The sequence below is a fragment of the Canis aureus genome, chromosome 7 (genome assembly GCF_053574225.1).
Source record: "Canis aureus isolate CA01 chromosome 7, VMU_Caureus_v.1.0, whole genome shotgun sequence".
In the NCBI taxonomy this organism is placed as follows: domain Eukaryota; kingdom Metazoa; phylum Chordata; class Mammalia; order Carnivora; family Canidae; genus Canis; species Canis aureus.
The window spans coordinates 62612513-62629022 of NC_135617.1; the positions used below are offsets into that span (position 1 = coordinate 62612513).

Here is a 16510-nt window from a genome sequence, read left to right on the forward strand (position 1 = left end):
AAAAAATATATACCATGCCAACATTAAGTTATTTTTTAAAGATCTATTTATTCATTTGAGGGACGAGGGGCAGAGGACAAGGGAAAGAGAATCCTCAAGCAAACTCCCCGCTGAGCGCAGAGTCCAACCTGGGGCTTGATCCCAGGACCCTGAGATCATGACCTGAGCCAAAATTAAGAGTAGGATGCATAACCGACTGAGCCACCCAGGTGCCCCCAACATTAAATTTTTAAAAAGCAGAAGTGGCTGTATTAATATCCGATTAAGGTAGACTTCAGAGCAAGGAAAATATCACAGACAGACACAATATAATGATTAAAATATCAATCCACCCAGATTTAATGATCTGAAATGTATACACACCAAATGACAGAGGCTTTAAGTATAAGAAGCAAAAACTAATACAGCTAAAAAGAAAGTTCTCTCTTAATATTCCAGTAAATTGATTCTCGAAACAAAGTATCCAAAGACATAAAAAATTAGAAAATGTGTTATTCATTTAAATGTGGAATTTGTTGTAAGAAAAGGGATTTGTTAAATGAACTGTACTAATCTGACTCATCCCTATAAAAAATCATGCAGGCTTCTCTCTAAATCAGAAAATTTCAAAACGTCTCTGAAATTTCAATCCAAGCGCAGTTTGAAGCCTGGATTCTGATATCATTTATAGAACATAGAAGGAACTTTAGCAAAACCTTAACTGTAATAATCTCTGCAGGGTGTAATAATATGATTTCAATGTCTCCACTACTATGTATATTTTAGAAATTGCTACATTTCACAGTTTTAGCTTAAAAAGTCAAAGTTAACTTTAGAATTTTTTTTTAATTTGCAGACATAATCGTACTCTTAGTTGTTTTCATACTTGAATAGCAATCAGTGTGGGTGTAAAATTCTAGTCATAATGTTCTTTACACATCATCTCACTGTCTCTTAGCATTTGTTGCTTAGAGAAGAAATGTGAGTCCTGCTCATTTCAATTCTTTTGAAGGAATCAAGGTGTTTTTTATTCCCTGTTTGTTTAGCAGTTAGGAATTTTTTAAAAAGTAATTAATTAATTTGTCAAGTTTTTATTTGAATTCCAGTTAGTAAGCATACAGTGTAATATTAGTTTCAGGTGTAGAATTCAGTGATTCATCATTTACATAAAGCACCCAGTGCTAATCACAAGTGTTCTCCTTAATAACCATCACCCATCTAGACCATCCCTCCATCCACCTCCCTTCTAGCAACCCTCAGTTTGTTCTCTATAATTAATATTCTATTTTCTGGTTTGCTTCTCTCTCTCTCTCTCTCTCTTCTTTCCTCTGTGTTCATCTGTTTTGTATCTTAAATTCTACATATGAATGATATCATATGGTATTTGTCTTTCTCTGGCTGACTCATTTTGCTTAGCATAATACACTCTAGTTCTATCCATGTCATTGCAAATGGCAAGATTTCATTCTGTGTTATGGCTGAGTATACAGCCATACATTCATTTATACATTCATCCATCAATCAGTTGATAGACATTTGAGCTCTTTCCCTAATTTGCCAATTGTTGATAATGCTGTTATAAACATCAGGGTGCATATATCCCTTGAATCAAAAGTATCTTTTGGGTAAATATTTAGTAGTTCAGTTGCTGGGTCAAAGGGTAGTTGTATTTTTAACTTTTTGAGGAACCTCCATACTATTTTCCAGAGTGGCTGTACCAGTTTGCAAGGAATCTTTTTATTTAAATTAGACAATTTTCACCTGGAAACTTCTTTGGTCTCATGAATTTTTTCTTGTTCCTGTTGGACTTTCAGCTTCAAATTGCAGATTTCTTTTCAGATCTAGAAAGTGTTTTTTTAATTGAAGTATAATTCACACATATCAGTTTCAGATGTACAACATAATAATTCAATATTTGTATTATTACAAAATGATCACCACAGCAAATCTGGTTAACATTTCTCACCTACATAGTTACTGAATTATTTTGTGTGATGAGAATTTTTTAGGTATCTTCTCTTAGCAACTTCTAAATTTTCAATATGGTATTCTTCAGTTGCCATACTACACTGAAAGTATTTTTTTAATTTTTATTTATTTATGATAGTCACACAGAGAGAGAGAGAGAGGCAGAGACACAGGCAGAAGGAGAGGCAGAGACACAGGCAGAGGGAGAAGGAGGCTCCATGCACCGGGAGCCTGACGTGGGATTCGATCCCGGGTCTCCATGATCGCGCCCTGGGCCAAAGGCAGGCGCCAAACCGCTGCGCCACCCAGGGATCCCTGAAAGTATTTTTTTAATATACATTTTTATCCTCATTTATGATCCACTGTTTCATATTATACTTCAAAAACATCTCTTATTTGTAAATTATTTATTAGTTTTTTAGGACTTTTCCTCTAATATATTTCTGAGATCTTCAAAATGCTTATATTTGTTTTACATTTGGGAGTATTTTTTTTTTAAGATTTTATTCATTTATTCATGAGAGACAGAGAGAGAGAGGCAGAGGGAGAAGCAGGCTCCATGCAGGGAGCCTGTCCTGGGACTCCATCCAGGGTCTCCAGGATCATGCCCTGGACTGAAGGCGGCGCTAAAGCGCTGAGCCACTGGGGCTGCCCAACATTTGGGAGTATTTCTGAAGTGAATCTTTTTTGTTATTGATTTTTCACATTGTCAAATCTGCCTTTTATTGTTTCTGGTATGGCAACTGCTGAATTTTTCCTTCTTTCATCACTGTCCTGTCCTGTGTCACTCTGTTTCTAAGTCTATTCTTGTTTAATGGCTGCCATGTCATCTCAAATAATTTAGGGGGCTTCCTACACTTCCATGAGCTCTGAGGCCAGGTCTATGACAGGAGGCTCAGGGCAAATGTATGATGTGGGCCATCCCAGTAAAGAGGGGGTAAGCCTCGAGTCAGAAAAAGCCAAGGAAATCAGGGTGGGGGTGAGTAGGGAGAGAGTGTAAAAAACTATGTATGTTGAGTACAGTACTGAGTGCTTTCCATAAGGACCCCCATTTTATCCTCACAATAACCCTAAAAGCAAGGCATTATTATCCCAACCCATCCCTCCCATGTTTGGCACTCTAATTACACTGAACTGGATTGGATTAAGAGCTGGCCTCAAGAGGGCAAGGTGGCCCTCTAGTACCCTGATAATAGTGATGCCTCACTTTTGCTAACACAAAAGTATTATTCTCACTAAAATTTTGTGAGATTGTTTGAAAAGGTAATTGTCATTATTCCCAGAGATCAGGAAACTGGAATTCAGAAAAGGCTACACTCAAACCCTATCTCTGGGTTTCTGTGTTGTCCCTAACATCTGGAGCCAAGACAACCGATGACGAAAACAGAGCATCAACCTCAGCACCTCCCAAGAATGGCTTCATATCCTGTTGTGCAACTTTCTGGAGCTTCGAGGTTAGAGTGTCCCAGGCACATCAGTGCCAGCTGGTGTTGGCGCACATGAAGGATGAGGAAGGCCAGGCTCTGGGAGCTGCTCTGGTTGCTCTTCATCTCAGGTGAGGCGAGGAAGAGGCATGAGCAGGTGAGGCCTCTGCCCCAAACCTCGGAGATCCCACCATGAGAAAAGCTTCCCTTTTCTTTGGAAGCTCTGGGGGGTGGGGAGGATGTGGCTACCCAGCATAGAGCCAACCAGAAGACTTGCCAGACTGGGTCTCTCTACCCAAACTTAACAGAACAGGAGACTGTATATGGCCTTGAGAACAGAAATAGAACGGGTGAATTAGGGAAACAGGATATCTGTGCATTTTGATGTTGGCAAAGATAGACACAACTCTGGATTGGAAAATGCTAGAGCAAATCTAAACCTGACATGATCCGAAATAATTTTGTTTGCATTTGAAGTTTTGTTTCAAATGTTATATTTGTGCTTTTGATGTGACCGTCTATTAACCCCAAAAGACATAATTCATTCAACAAGTATTTCCCAGGAGCCTACTGTGGGCCAGGAAATCTGCTAGTGCTGAGGAATAGCAGAACAGAAAGGAAAAGAGGGGGCTTGATGCTCACTTTCCTGGGGGCTGTGACTCCAGGCTGCCATTGTCTGCTGCTGTTGGAGGTGTTGTTGTCCTGGCTTTGCAGGTTTGCCCCATCACCACACCCTCACTTCTCTTGTACAGCTCACACTTTTCCTAAAGATGGAAGCATTTGGGACTTTAGTTGTTCCCCTCCTAATCCTTATGAATAAATTGGGGAAAAAAAAAACAAAGAGAGGGAAAATGTCAATAACAAGTAAAAAGAAGAGTTTGTTGTGGAAAGACATGAAGATTACAGAGAAAAGGTGCTTTCCAGGAACCTACTACTTTGAGCAAGGTCACCTTGCAGAGCCTGCACACACATGGCACTTTAAGCCTGCTTGGAGCTGGGGTAATAACTCATATAGGCAGATGGGAGCTTGGTTCTCATTCACTTGTGTCATAATCATGTTTTTTTCCAAAGCAGAACTAGGAGAAGATGGAGGGTAGATGCTTGTGTACTTGTGTTCAAGAAAGCCCGTGATATATATTTCATTGGGTCCTATGAGGGTGGCTTTGGGATAACCTAAAATCTCCTTCTAACTCCTGTATCCTAAGGAACAGAATCATTAGGTACCTATTCAGGCGTGGGCTGGGACTGCTCTCATCTCAACGAGACAGCTGCCTTGGGCAACACAGCTCTGGGGTTTAAAGCTGAGTCTGGGGTCAGACTAGCCAGGTTTGAATCCTGACTCTATCACTTTCTATTGTGGAACTTTGGGCAAATCACTTAATAACCTCTGAGTTGTTAAATAACCTTTCTGTGCCTCAATTTCCTTTTCTCTGAAATAGGAATAATGGTAGTATCAACCTTATAAAATATGAAGCTTAACGATAAAGTTAGGAAGATTACATGAGCTAGTACTTTTAAAAACAGCAATAGAAGGAAGTTGTTATTCTTTTTTATTAACATAAGGAATTCCTTTCTTGCAGTGGTGCAAGAAATGGCATGCAGATAGTACTTCAGTGCTGAGTCCTCGCTGTCTTCTTTCACAAGAGATAGGCAAGTTTGTGCACAGTCTCAGACTCCTGTAACTCCTACTCTCTTTGTCGACCTGGGCCGCTATCACAAAATACCACAGACTGGGTGGCTTATAAGCAACAGGCATTTATTTCTCACAGTTTTGGAGGCTGGAAGCTCAAGATCATGCTGCCAGTTTGGTTGGGTTTTGGTGAAGGCCCTCTTCTGGATTGCAGACTGTGGACTTCTCACTATGTCCTCCCTGGGTGGACGGGGTGAGGGTGCTCTCTGCATCCCCTTTTATAAGGGCACTAATCCTTTTTGTAAGGTCAATCATGACCCAATCGTCTCCCAAAGGCTCCACCTCCTAACATTATCACCTTGGGGGTTTGGATTTCAATATATGACTTTTGCGGGGAACACACACATTTAGACCATACTATCCACTTTGCCCAGGGAGTTGACAAATAACTTATCTATAACATTTTACATTAATGTTACAGAGGGTGGAGAGAGGAGGTGTGTATCTTTCTCAGAGCCCAACACAGTGCCTTGCACACAGTAGTCTCTTAGCCACTGATTGATGAATGAGTGAGTGAATGAGTGAGCCACGGTTGGCTTAAGATAGCCTTCAGCCTCCGTTTGCCTGTCTCTTGGAGCAGAATTTCTGACCAGAATTCAGATGACTTTCCAGGAAGCTTGTTTTTTAGATTTCCTTAGAAACAGTCTGGTCCCAGAAGAATTGGCCTGGTTTCATTTTCAAAATCCTTAGGAGTCCATAGGTGGGCTGTGATGATAGCGCAGGGGCTTTGTTAAAGGGGTCGTGATTGGCATTTTTCAATGGGCATTTTCAGAGCTACTGCCCAAGGATAAAATTGTGTGTGTGTGTGTGTGTGTGCATGTGCACGTGTAGTAGTATTAATAATAAGAGTAGTGGTTGTAGGTACTGGTAGCCTGACCCTCAGTTTGACCCAACATTACTGTCCAGTCCATTATTTGGTGGTTTCCACGGAAGAAAGTAACCCAGGCTTGAGTGAATATTCTGTAGACCTCGTGGATAAGTTATAGAGCCTTGTTGTGTCGCCAAAAACACAGATCAAGATCTTACTTCTTCTCAACTTGGTCTTCCCATTGGCAAAGCTCCCTTGGACTAGACCAGAATAGATCTCCTTCCCCTACTTAGACGCAGTTTTCCTAGCTGTTTAGTGGAATCACTGTCCATTATTACCATGTCTTCACATCTACTCATCACCTTGTATGTCCTCTATAATCTTCCCTTCCATTATACCCCTATCACTCATGGTCTTGGCACATGTACCGTGTTCTGCCTCCAATCAGGCAATTTTTCCCTTTCAAAAACAATTTTTCCCTTTCAAAACAATGAAAGTTTGCACAAAAAATATGCAGTCTAGTTCTTGGAGTAAGAACAGGAGTCCTGTAAAAAGATCTGGGATCTAGTGCTGGCTTGCAGGGAAGTTTGCATGTTCTCTGGAGGCCTTGAGGATCTCATCTGAAAAATGAGTGGTTGAACAAGAAAGAGAGGTGATTTCTCTCTTTTTTTTTCCAAAGAGAGGAAAACTATTCCTCATAGAGTCTAACTCTTATTCCCTACCTACAGAACTCCAAGCTACAACTGAACCAGATGAAATAAAGTATGTCTTAGCAGAGGGAGGCACCCTGAATATGAAATGTACCACCTCCACCTGGAAGTACACCTATAGCCAGAAAGCTTGGCAGAAGCTTATGGATAGAGAGAAGCCCCTGACACTGATTTTCACAGAGAATGTTTCAGGGGATACCAGTCAAGTCCAGAGAGGCAGGTACTTCCTAGAAGACATCCCCAGCGAGGCCATCCTGAACGTCCAAATGACTAATCTTCAAGTGGAGGATTCAGGACTGTATCAGTGTGTGATCTACCACCCTCAGAAGAACCCTGACATCCTGTACCCCCGTGTCCGCCTGGTGGTGACCAAGGGTGAGTGATCTGGTATAGGAGAATGGGGGAGAGCCAGGCCAGGTGAGGGTATAGGCAGTGTTGGTAGCACCACTAAGGCTGTGGCTCAGAATTTCTAGCAGCCTGGCCTCTCCCAAAAGCTCCTTGTCTCTCATTTGAGGTCATTGAGATGCATTTGGCCCAAAAGTAAGAAGGGGCTTCTATGTATGGGATTCCTCTTGGGGTAGCAGAGCTTAATTTGAGGTGCTATTGTAAGAAATGGGGTATAGTGAAACATGAGTGATAGACTTGGATAATTTAGTCTCATTCTTTAGATTTCCAAATGGAAATTTTTTTGGGGGGATGCCTCTGTGATCCATTATCTCCTTCCGAAGGGTCCATTTGATGGCCTTCCTGTGTGCTTCCAAAAGCAGTGCTTCTCAGACTTTACTGTGGGTACAAACCACCTGGGGATCTTATTTCAAAAGCAGCCTCTGATATAATAGGTCTAGGATGGGACCTAGATTCCACATTTCTGATATGCTTGTAGGTGCTGCTGCTGCTGCTGAGGCTGGTCCATGGCCCCCACTTTTGGTAGCAAAGCTACATAGCTCACTTCATGTCCCCTCTCATAGATGATGCTGTCTCACTGGGTAGTAGTCGCCAGTTTACTTAAATGCCTCCCATGTTCATCTCTGAGTAAAAGAACCTGTGCCTTTCTCAGCTCTGTATCCCTAGCAACTAATGTGGTACCTGGCACATAGTAGGGCCTCAGTAGATGTTAACTAGGGAAATTAAGGAGAGGAAAGAGAAGAAGGCTCAAGTTTCTGGCACCTGGAGAATCCTAACCCTAAGGGAGATAAAATTCATATGCAATATATTAATAATAGATAATTTAAAAAGCAATATGCTACAGGTTCAGGTGAGGACAAGGCAGAGAATGGTACAAGTTTGAGTAATCAGCAAGTTGTTCTTGAAGAACGTGGTGAAGAATAGCAGGCAAGTGCATTTCCAGTGATAGGAATAGCTTGAATTCTTTTATTTCCCCACTCTTCCTCCTTAACCACCTTCCTCCCTCCTCCTCTTTTCTCTCTGTCTCTGTCTCTGTCTCTCTTCCCTTCTCTGCCTTTCTTCCTTAGTTCTTTCCTTTTTCCTGTCTCTGACCCAGGCTGACTTCACACTAATTTTCTAATCTTAGCAAAGGAAAAACTTGCTTCATGAATGGCCATGTTCATTGCCCTCCTCAATTTCATTTGCCTTGCCACCTATCCATCCTTCCTTCCCTCCTCCCTCCCTCTCTCCCTTCCTTCCTGGCTGCCTGCCTTCCTGCCTTCCTTCTATTCATCTTCCTCTCTTTCTTTCTTTCTTTCTTTCTTTCTTTCTTTCTTTCTTTCTTTCTTCCTTCCTTCCTTCCTTCCTTCCTTCCTTCCTTCCTTCCTTCTTTCTTCTTCTTCTTCTTCTTCTTCTTCTTCTTCTTCTTCTTCTTTTTCTTTTTCTTTCTTTCTTTCTTTCTTTCTTTCTTTCTTTCTTTCTTTCTTTCTTCTTTTTAAATTTTTTTATTGGAGTTCAGTTTGCCAACATATAGCATAACACCCAGTGCTCATCCTGCCAAGTGCCCCCCTCAGTGCCTGTCACCCAGTCACCCCAACCCCCCGCCCACCTCCCCTTTCACCACCCCTTGTTCGTTTCTCAGAGTTAGGAGTCTCTCATGTTCTGTCATCCTCACTGATATTTTCACTCATTTTCTCTGCTTTCCCCTTTATTCCCTTTCACTATTTTTTATATTCCCCAAATGAATGAGACAATATAATGTTTGTCCTTCTCTGATTGACTTATTTCACTCAGCATAATACCTTCCAGTTCCATCCACCTCGAAGCAAATGGTGGGTATTTGTCGTTTCTAATGGCTGAGTAATATTCCATGCTTCCATCTACCAACCCACTTCCCAAAAATTCATCATCAACTTATCCATACATTTACTCAATGTGTCTTCTTGCTGATCCTTTAGGCATCACTGCATCAGACAAGAGTCCTACCCAGAACTTGGCTCAGATTTCCACCCATCCTCCTACCACTACCAAGGCCCAGAGCACGCTTCTTGCCAGCCCCAGGACTGTGACCCAACTCCCACCCAAATCAACTGCTGACACCTCCTCTCCTGACTTTGGAGTCAACATCACAAATGTGACGAATGTCACCAGCTATGGTTTCAGGTCTCTGGCCCTATTCGTTTAATTCTGAGTCCATGTGCTTGAGAAGCTGTGGGGAATGATGGATGGGGTTGTGGGGAGGGCAGGACAGACTTGAGTCACCTAATTCTGGTGAAATATCCCTGGGGAGGAAGGGGGTAGTGCTAGAATGGGAAGAGACTGTTGGTGAGACTGCTCATTCTTCCTGGCTCACCTTGTTTTCTTGCACACTAGAGGAGCAAGAAGAGAGAAAGGATGTCTTTGCTGAATTCCAGTAGGTCTCAGCCAACCCCATCAGCCTAATGGTATAGTGGAGTAAGGGCCCCTGGGTTCTAATAGCAGCCAGATTGGCTGGCTGTGTGACTTTAGGTGAGTCATGAACTCTTTGTAGCTTGTCTATAGGGAGGCTAGAAAATGCAGAGCTGGAAATGATAATCTAGCCCAACTGCTCTCAGTGGCTGCAGCATGTTAGGATTACCGGAGTGTTTGCTTTTGCTTTGGTTTGTGTTTAATACTGATGCATGTGCCCTCCTGTAGACCAGGACTTCTGGAGATGGGGCTGGTCTCAGTATTTTTTATGAGATCCTCAGGAGATTTCTTAACGTGCAGGCAAAGCTAAGAACCATTAACTTTGCATGCAAAACCCTCTTTACAGTTTCTTATTAAATGTTGACTTACCTTTGAATGTGTTGATTATTAAATATTGAATTAACAGAGAAATATTCATCCATATTCCTACTAATCTAACATGTCTGATCTCCACATTCTCTTTGTAGTCTTTATTCATGTTCATACATATTTAATATAGCAGTAATTATAATTATAAACATTGCTATTATTTTTCTATGCTAAAACTATCCTTTGATGTTGCTACCTAGAGTTCATGATTATAATCTCAACAAATGCATCCTTTGCTCAATGAACCAGCCATGACTTACATCTTGACTTGCTTTAGACGCTGAGATTGTTTTAATTTTTTATGGTATTGATAACTTTGAGATGAACATTTTTGCAGATGTCTTTTTTCTTTTAAATTATTTATTCAAAGGAAATTCCCTTAAGAGAATATGAATGTTTATATTGCTCTATAAACATATTGCCAAATATCCTCCAAAGTTTGGAAACAATTTGTGTTGTGATCCATAATATATAAGTAAAGCAGTTGTCACCACAGGGATCCTTTGCCTACAGGGATTTGGAAAATATTTCTACTAAATTTGATGTGAACTGGCACTTGTTTTCATTTCTCTCTTACTATGGACTAGGAGCTCTACAAAGGTAGAGGCAGTGCCTCTCTGAACTTTGTCCCCTCCCACCGCCCCCACCACTTCCCCAACAACTGTTTTGCTGGCGCCAGTGCCTGGTATATAATAGGTGCTTATTAAATCTTTGTGGACTAAGTAAACAATCCAGTGAGAATCAACATTTTTCTTTTTAAAAGTTACTTTGGTTTTCCAGCATATAAATTGAGAGTACATACTATTACCCACATAGAGGCTGCACCTCTTCTATTAACTTTATTTATTAATAATATAAACTATTCTATCAGTCAGAATCCAATCAGGGAAGCAGAAGCCACCAAGCTGTTTGAAAAAGAAATGTTTTAGTACAGGGAGCTGTTTGCCTAGGTAATGGAAGAAGGGGGCTTCTAATCTGGGAATGGATGGGGTGGGGAGCACCTCAGAGGGAGCCACTGTCACTCTGTCTTAGGGTGGGTTCCCTGGAAGCAAGCAGTGGGGAAAGTCTTGTACAAATGTAGGAAATGACCTCAGGTAAATACATCAGGGAAGTGAGACCAGGAGAGAAGGAAGCTTAGCAAGTGTGTCATCACCAAGCTGAGTCTTTGGGGCTCAGTCCTGAAGGGCAGTTCTGGAGGACCACGGGACTTGTCTATATCAGAGGCTGGGGGAGCTGGAGTATTTATACGCCTGAATTCCCAATCCTCTGTTAGGGGCAGCCCAGGGGCATATGAATTTCAGGCCCTGGAGTGGGGACGGTGGTCTGGTGGCCTGTGTGCAGCCTCAGAAAGGGGTGCGTGCTGGCTCTCAAAAGTGGACACCCTCCAGGAGCTCCACACATGAATATGTGAAAGGGCTGAGAGGACAGAGGAGACTTGAAGGTCAAGCTGAGCTGCGCCTTGGAGAAGTGGACTGCATCTGTGCTGTGGATGGCGCTACACTAACCATGAGGGGCCAGGAGCTGCCAGGGGTTGAACTTGACCAGCCGCTGGGATATGTAGTTCCAGGTGATGGAGGACATGGAGGACAAGGAAAACAGGGAGGACAGTGCTACAGGCCCACAGGGACTTCAGCAGAAAGGGGCCTTTGCTGCTTTCTGTCACCATTCTGTCATTTCCCCCTTTGCGAACTCATACATTTGATTTTAAGTTTTGTGTGGGTAAATGTGTTGATTTTTAAATTATTGCTTTGCTTTATTCCTTAATGTGCTTGATTCTATTTTCTGGTGACGTTTCTAGGTGTTTGTGGGTGTTTTGTTTTTCATTTTATTTAAATCTTTAGTCCATCTTGGGGGTGGGGGTGTATTTTGCTAAATGGTATAAATTATATAAAAGATGACTTTTTCTTCATATTACAATCCAGATACCACGTGATTATTTATTAAATAATCCTGGGCAACCCTGTCGGGACCTCTCTCACTTTTGAGAGCTTTCTCTGTAGTTCTGCTTAATAAACTTCTATCGCTTTGCCCACTCACACACACGCAAAAATAATAATAATAAAATAAACAATCCTTGCCTACCTCCTGGGCTGCCAAATTCCTTAGATGTTAAATTTGTATATAACATTAGGTGAATATCTAGGTTTCTGTTTGTTTTACTGTCACCTATTTCTCTTTTTGCCCCGTGTCCTATCATGCAGATTGGTTGTGCTATAATCTGTATGCATATCACTGAGTATAGATAGGCCATGTTTCCTCACTCATGGTATCTCTTCTTATGGTATCCACAAATGCTATCTCAGAACTTTTAGAACCATTATGCTAAAATCTGTAAAAGTTCATGAAGAGATTTGGGCAAGGATTAGATTCTTCTGTTTACAGATGAGGAAACAGGCCAGAGCCATGAAAGGCCAGAGCCCTTTCAGGAAGCAAACCATGCTGCTGGGACTACAAACTAGGATTCCTTGCTGAGCCTTCACTCTCTACTGCATCCCAGTGAGGAAGAGAGTCCTAAGAAGCCTGCCTCTTCTCCCCGGTGCCTCTTCTGCACATGGGCCCTATGCTCTTCACTAACATATTTCCAGTCAGTAGTTTTAGGCAATGGGACACACTAAAGGCACAGGACCAGTCAGTATGGGGACAGGTGCTAGAAGGGCGTAAGCAAATAAGAGAAGGGGCATGAAGGACTTCTGTAAATACTCAGGTATGAGGCATGCCAGAGTAGCGACAACTTACAACTCTTCTTTCCCCCAGGTTCTCTGTGATCAACATTGTCATTCTTGTGCTGTGTGGATTCCTGAGCAAGAGCCTGGTCTTCACTGTCCTGATTGCTGTCACACAGAGGTCATTTGGACCCTAGGCTGGTGAAGCCATGAGAATGACCTCTGACTTCTAACTACATCCCTCTGGCAATTGTCCTGGAGGAGAGCTGTGAGGGGGAAGGGAAGGAAGGGCAATGACATGAGTTGAATCTGTAACAGGTTATTTCTAAGGCTCAGGTCCCACCTTCTCACCCTGCCAGCTCTCCTCATTACATTAATAACATTGGGTATGTGTTTTGCCCGCTCAGAAGAGAAGATAGAGCTGCAAACATGCCTGTTCTAGTGGTTCAGGATTTGCCTTAAATAAAGAGATGTTTATTTAATGTTCTTCAATGTTCTTTACTGTTGCTGTCTCATGGGGGTTGTGAGGTACAGAGGGCACTGCTGCTAATTCTGCCCTTGTTCTTCCCCTGGGCTATAACGTTTTTGCCTGATCTAGACAGAGCTCCTACTACAGAAACATCCTGTTCTCCCTACCTCTGGGCCTTCCTCTTCTCTAGAATCAGATGCTTGGGTTTCTCTCTTCATCTGTGGTCCTCTCCCACATTCCCAGAGAAGGGATTTGAAAAGCATGGATTAAGAAGAAGAAATGACATCACGGTGAGAATTCTAAATTTAGGAAAGAGAAAACAAGTTAACAAGAGGTTGTATCCTGGGAAAATACTGGATGAGATGGAGTCCAAAACATAGGACTGATAGAGAATCTCATTTGTTGATCACATGCATTATCAAGGGTACACTATCACTGAATCCTCAGAACATACCCATGAGGTATGCGACTAGAAACATACCTCAACAAAATAAAGGCCTTCTATAAAAAACCCAGAGCTAACATTATACTCAGTAGGGGAAAACTGAGCTTTTCCCCTAAGGTGAGGAACAAGACACGGATGTCCACTCTTACCACTTTTATTAAACATAGTACTGGAAGTCCTAGCTGCAGCAATCAGACAACAGAAAGAAATAAAAGGCATCCAAGTTGGTAAGGAAGAAGTAAAATTTCCACTATGTGTAGACAACATGATGTTCTATATAGAAAATCCTAAAGATTCTACCAAAAAGCTGCTAGAACTGATTAAAGAATTCATTAAAGTTCCAGGATACAAAATCAATGTACAGAAATCCACTGCATTCCTATGCATTATGCACTAAAAATGAAGCAGTAGAAAGAGAAATTAAGAAAATAATCCCATTTATAATTACACCAGAAATAATAAGATACCTAGGAAAAAAATAACCAGAGGGGATGAAAAATCTATACTTTAAAACCTATAAAACATTGTTGAAAGAAATTGCAGATGACACAAAGAAATAGAAAGATATTCCATGCTCATGGATTGGGAGAAGAAATATTGTTAAGATGTCTATACTACTCAAAGCAATCTACAAATTTAATGCAACCCTTATCAAAATACCAACAGCATTTTGTTTTTCTGTACACCTGTCAGAATGGTTAAAATAAAAAACTGAAGAAACAGCAAGTGTTGGCGAGGATGTGGAAAAAAAGGAGCCCTTGTGCACTCTTGATGGGAATGCAAACTGGTGTAGCCACTGTGAAAAACAGTATGGAGGTTCCTCAAAAAATAAAAATAGAACTACCCTAAGATCTAGGAATCACACTACTGGGTATTTACCTAACGAATACAAAAACAGTAATTCAAAGGGGTACATGCACCCCTATATTTATTACAGCATTATTTACAATAGCCAAAATATGGAAGGACCCCGATTGTTCACTGGTAGATGAATGGATAAAGAAGATGTGGTGTATACATACAATTGAATATTACTCAGCCATAAAAAAAGAATGAAATCTTGTCATTTGCATCAACATGGATGGAGCTAGAAAGTATAATATTAAGTGAAATAAGCTAGCCAGAGAAAGACAAATACCATATGATTTCACTCCAATGTGGAATTTAAGAAACAAAACAAATGAGCTAAGAAAAAAAAAGAGAGAGCCAAACCAAGGGACAGACTCTTAACTATAGTGAACAAACTGATGGTTACCAGAAGGGAGGTGGGTCGGAGATGGGGAAAATAGGTAATGGGGATTAAGTGCCTCTCCTGATGAGCACAGAGTAATATATGGAACTGTTGAATCATTATATTGTACATCTGGAACTAATATAGCACCATATGTTATCTACACTGGAATTAAAATAAAATTTTAAGTAAAAAAATTTAAGAAAGGAAATATGTGCCTAGAATGAGACTACATAAGTAATAAGTCACTATTTACTAACAGGAACAAAAGCTAGAGTTCCTTTTCTGAGGACTAAGGGCTTCAAAGCCATATAGAATGGAAAGGAGTTTTGTCAAGTCTAAATGTCTCTCCTCCTTGTATCACATGAGAAGCAGGGATAGTAGCCCACAAATGGGGCTCCCTTCCTTTAGAACAGAAGAGGTAGAAAATCAGAAAATCCTGACTTAAATCTGTTGGAGTTTGCAAGACATGGGTACGTCTGAATGCCTATTTTATGGGTGAGCATGAGAGCTACAGGGCAGTTAAAGGGCAGACAGAGAAGGAAGGCAAAGTGAGAACCAAGAACCCACAGGGATAGCCTGCAGAAGTCTAACTGGTGAGGGGTGCCTAGGTGGCTCAGTTGGTTAAGCAGCCAACTCTGGGTTTTGTCTGGGGTCATGATCTTAGGGTTGGGGGATCAAGCTCCAGGTACGGTTCTGTGCTCAGTGAGGAGCCTGCTTGAGATTGTCTCTCTCCTTCTGACCCTCCCCACCTCTCTCTCTCTCTCTCCTTCTAAAATAAATAAGTAAATCTTTTAAAAAAGACATCTAACTGGTGAAACCAAGAGACAATGCACACAGTAGAGGCCACAGCTGAAGTCATAGAAGAAGACAGTCAAAGGGTCTGTTCACTGATTAGATTCTGCACCCAATTCCCATCTCTCTCTCTCTCTCTCTCTTTCTCTCTCTCTCTCTCTCTCTCTCTCTGTGTGTGTGTGTGTGTGTTGGGGGGGGGTTTCTCATACAAACAAACAATTCTTGGACACCAGCTAGGTGTCCTTTAATTCAACTCAATTCTGATACTACTTACCCAAAGATATAATCGGATTCTTCAGATTGAGGGCTCAGTTCTACAAGACTCCCCCTCCTCGTCTTTAGATGCCAGTGGCAGCATTTGTGCTTCTGGTCCACCTACTAGAGGAGTTCCCAGTGCTCTCCTCTTTGGGTTCCATTAATTTGTTAGAGCAACTTGCCAAGCTCAGAAACATTTTACTTACTAGATTACTCGTATTTTATAAGAGAATATTAAAGGATATGACTCAACAGCCAGATGAATAAATAAATAAGGTGAAGTCCTGAACAAAACGGTTTCTGTCCCCATAGAGTTTGGAGCCCAGCACAGTGGCACATGGAAATATTCTGGTTTCCTAGCCTGGATACACTCTGAACTCCCCAATTTTTGGTTTTTTTTTTTTTTTACTGGAAGTTTCATTACATAGGCATGATTGATGAATGTATTGGTCATTGGTGATTGATTCAAACTCCAGCCCCTCCTTCTTCCCCAGAAATCAGGGGATGGGGTTGAAAGTTTCAAGGTTGATTCCGTAGGCAACAGCCTCCATCTTTCTGGGAATTCCAAGAGTTTATTCACTGACATAAACTCAAGTGTGGTAGAAAGGGGCTTGTTATGAACAAAACACTCATGTCACATTTATGGCTTTGAAGTGTTTTCAGAAACTGAGGACAAGAGACCAAATGTGACAAAAGAAGCTCCCACTGCTCTTACAGCTTAGGAAATTTCATGGATTTTGGGAGATGCGATCCCGAAACTATAGATGAAGTCCAAATATCTTTTAATATGTTTTAATTATCTGGATGACTGAACACATATTTCTTATAATTCACAATATCACACAATCTAGTGATGTTGCCATTGTGCCATG

At 41.4% G+C, this 16510-nt stretch overlaps 1 protein-coding gene across 2 annotated transcripts; it reads left to right on the forward strand.

Annotated features, from left to right (window-relative positions):
* Positions 1-3380: 3380 nt before the first annotated feature.
* Positions 3381-12929, forward strand: TREM1 (triggering receptor expressed on myeloid cells 1). Of its 2 annotated transcripts, none has more exons than XM_077904083.1 (4): positions 3381-3502; positions 6598-6954; positions 8922-9126; positions 12535-12929. In XM_077904083.1, exons 1-4 carry the CDS (start codon positions 3454-3456, stop codon positions 12638-12640), a joined length of 717 nt encoding a protein of 238 aa, XP_077760209.1. In that variant the 5' UTR covers positions 3381-3453; the 3' UTR covers positions 12641-12929. The 2 variants fall into 2 exon arrangements, with proteins under 2 accessions (XP_077760209.1, XP_077760210.1); XM_077904084.1 differs by having other exon boundaries at positions 3391-3528.
* Positions 12930-16510: the final 3581 nt, after the last annotated feature.

Coding starts and splice junctions, on each gene's coding strand:
- TREM1 (XM_077904083.1), top strand. CDS start 3,454: ATGAGGAAGGCCAGGCTCTGGGAGCTGCTCTGGTTGCTCTTCATCTCA. Junction 3,503..6,597: donor CTGGTTGCTCTTCATCTCAG/GTGAGGCGAGGA, acceptor CCCTACCTACAG/AACTCCAAGCTACAACTGAA. Junction 6,955..8,921: donor CCGCCTGGTGGTGACCAAGG/GTGAGTGATCTG, acceptor CTGATCCTTTAG/GCATCACTGCATCAGACAAG.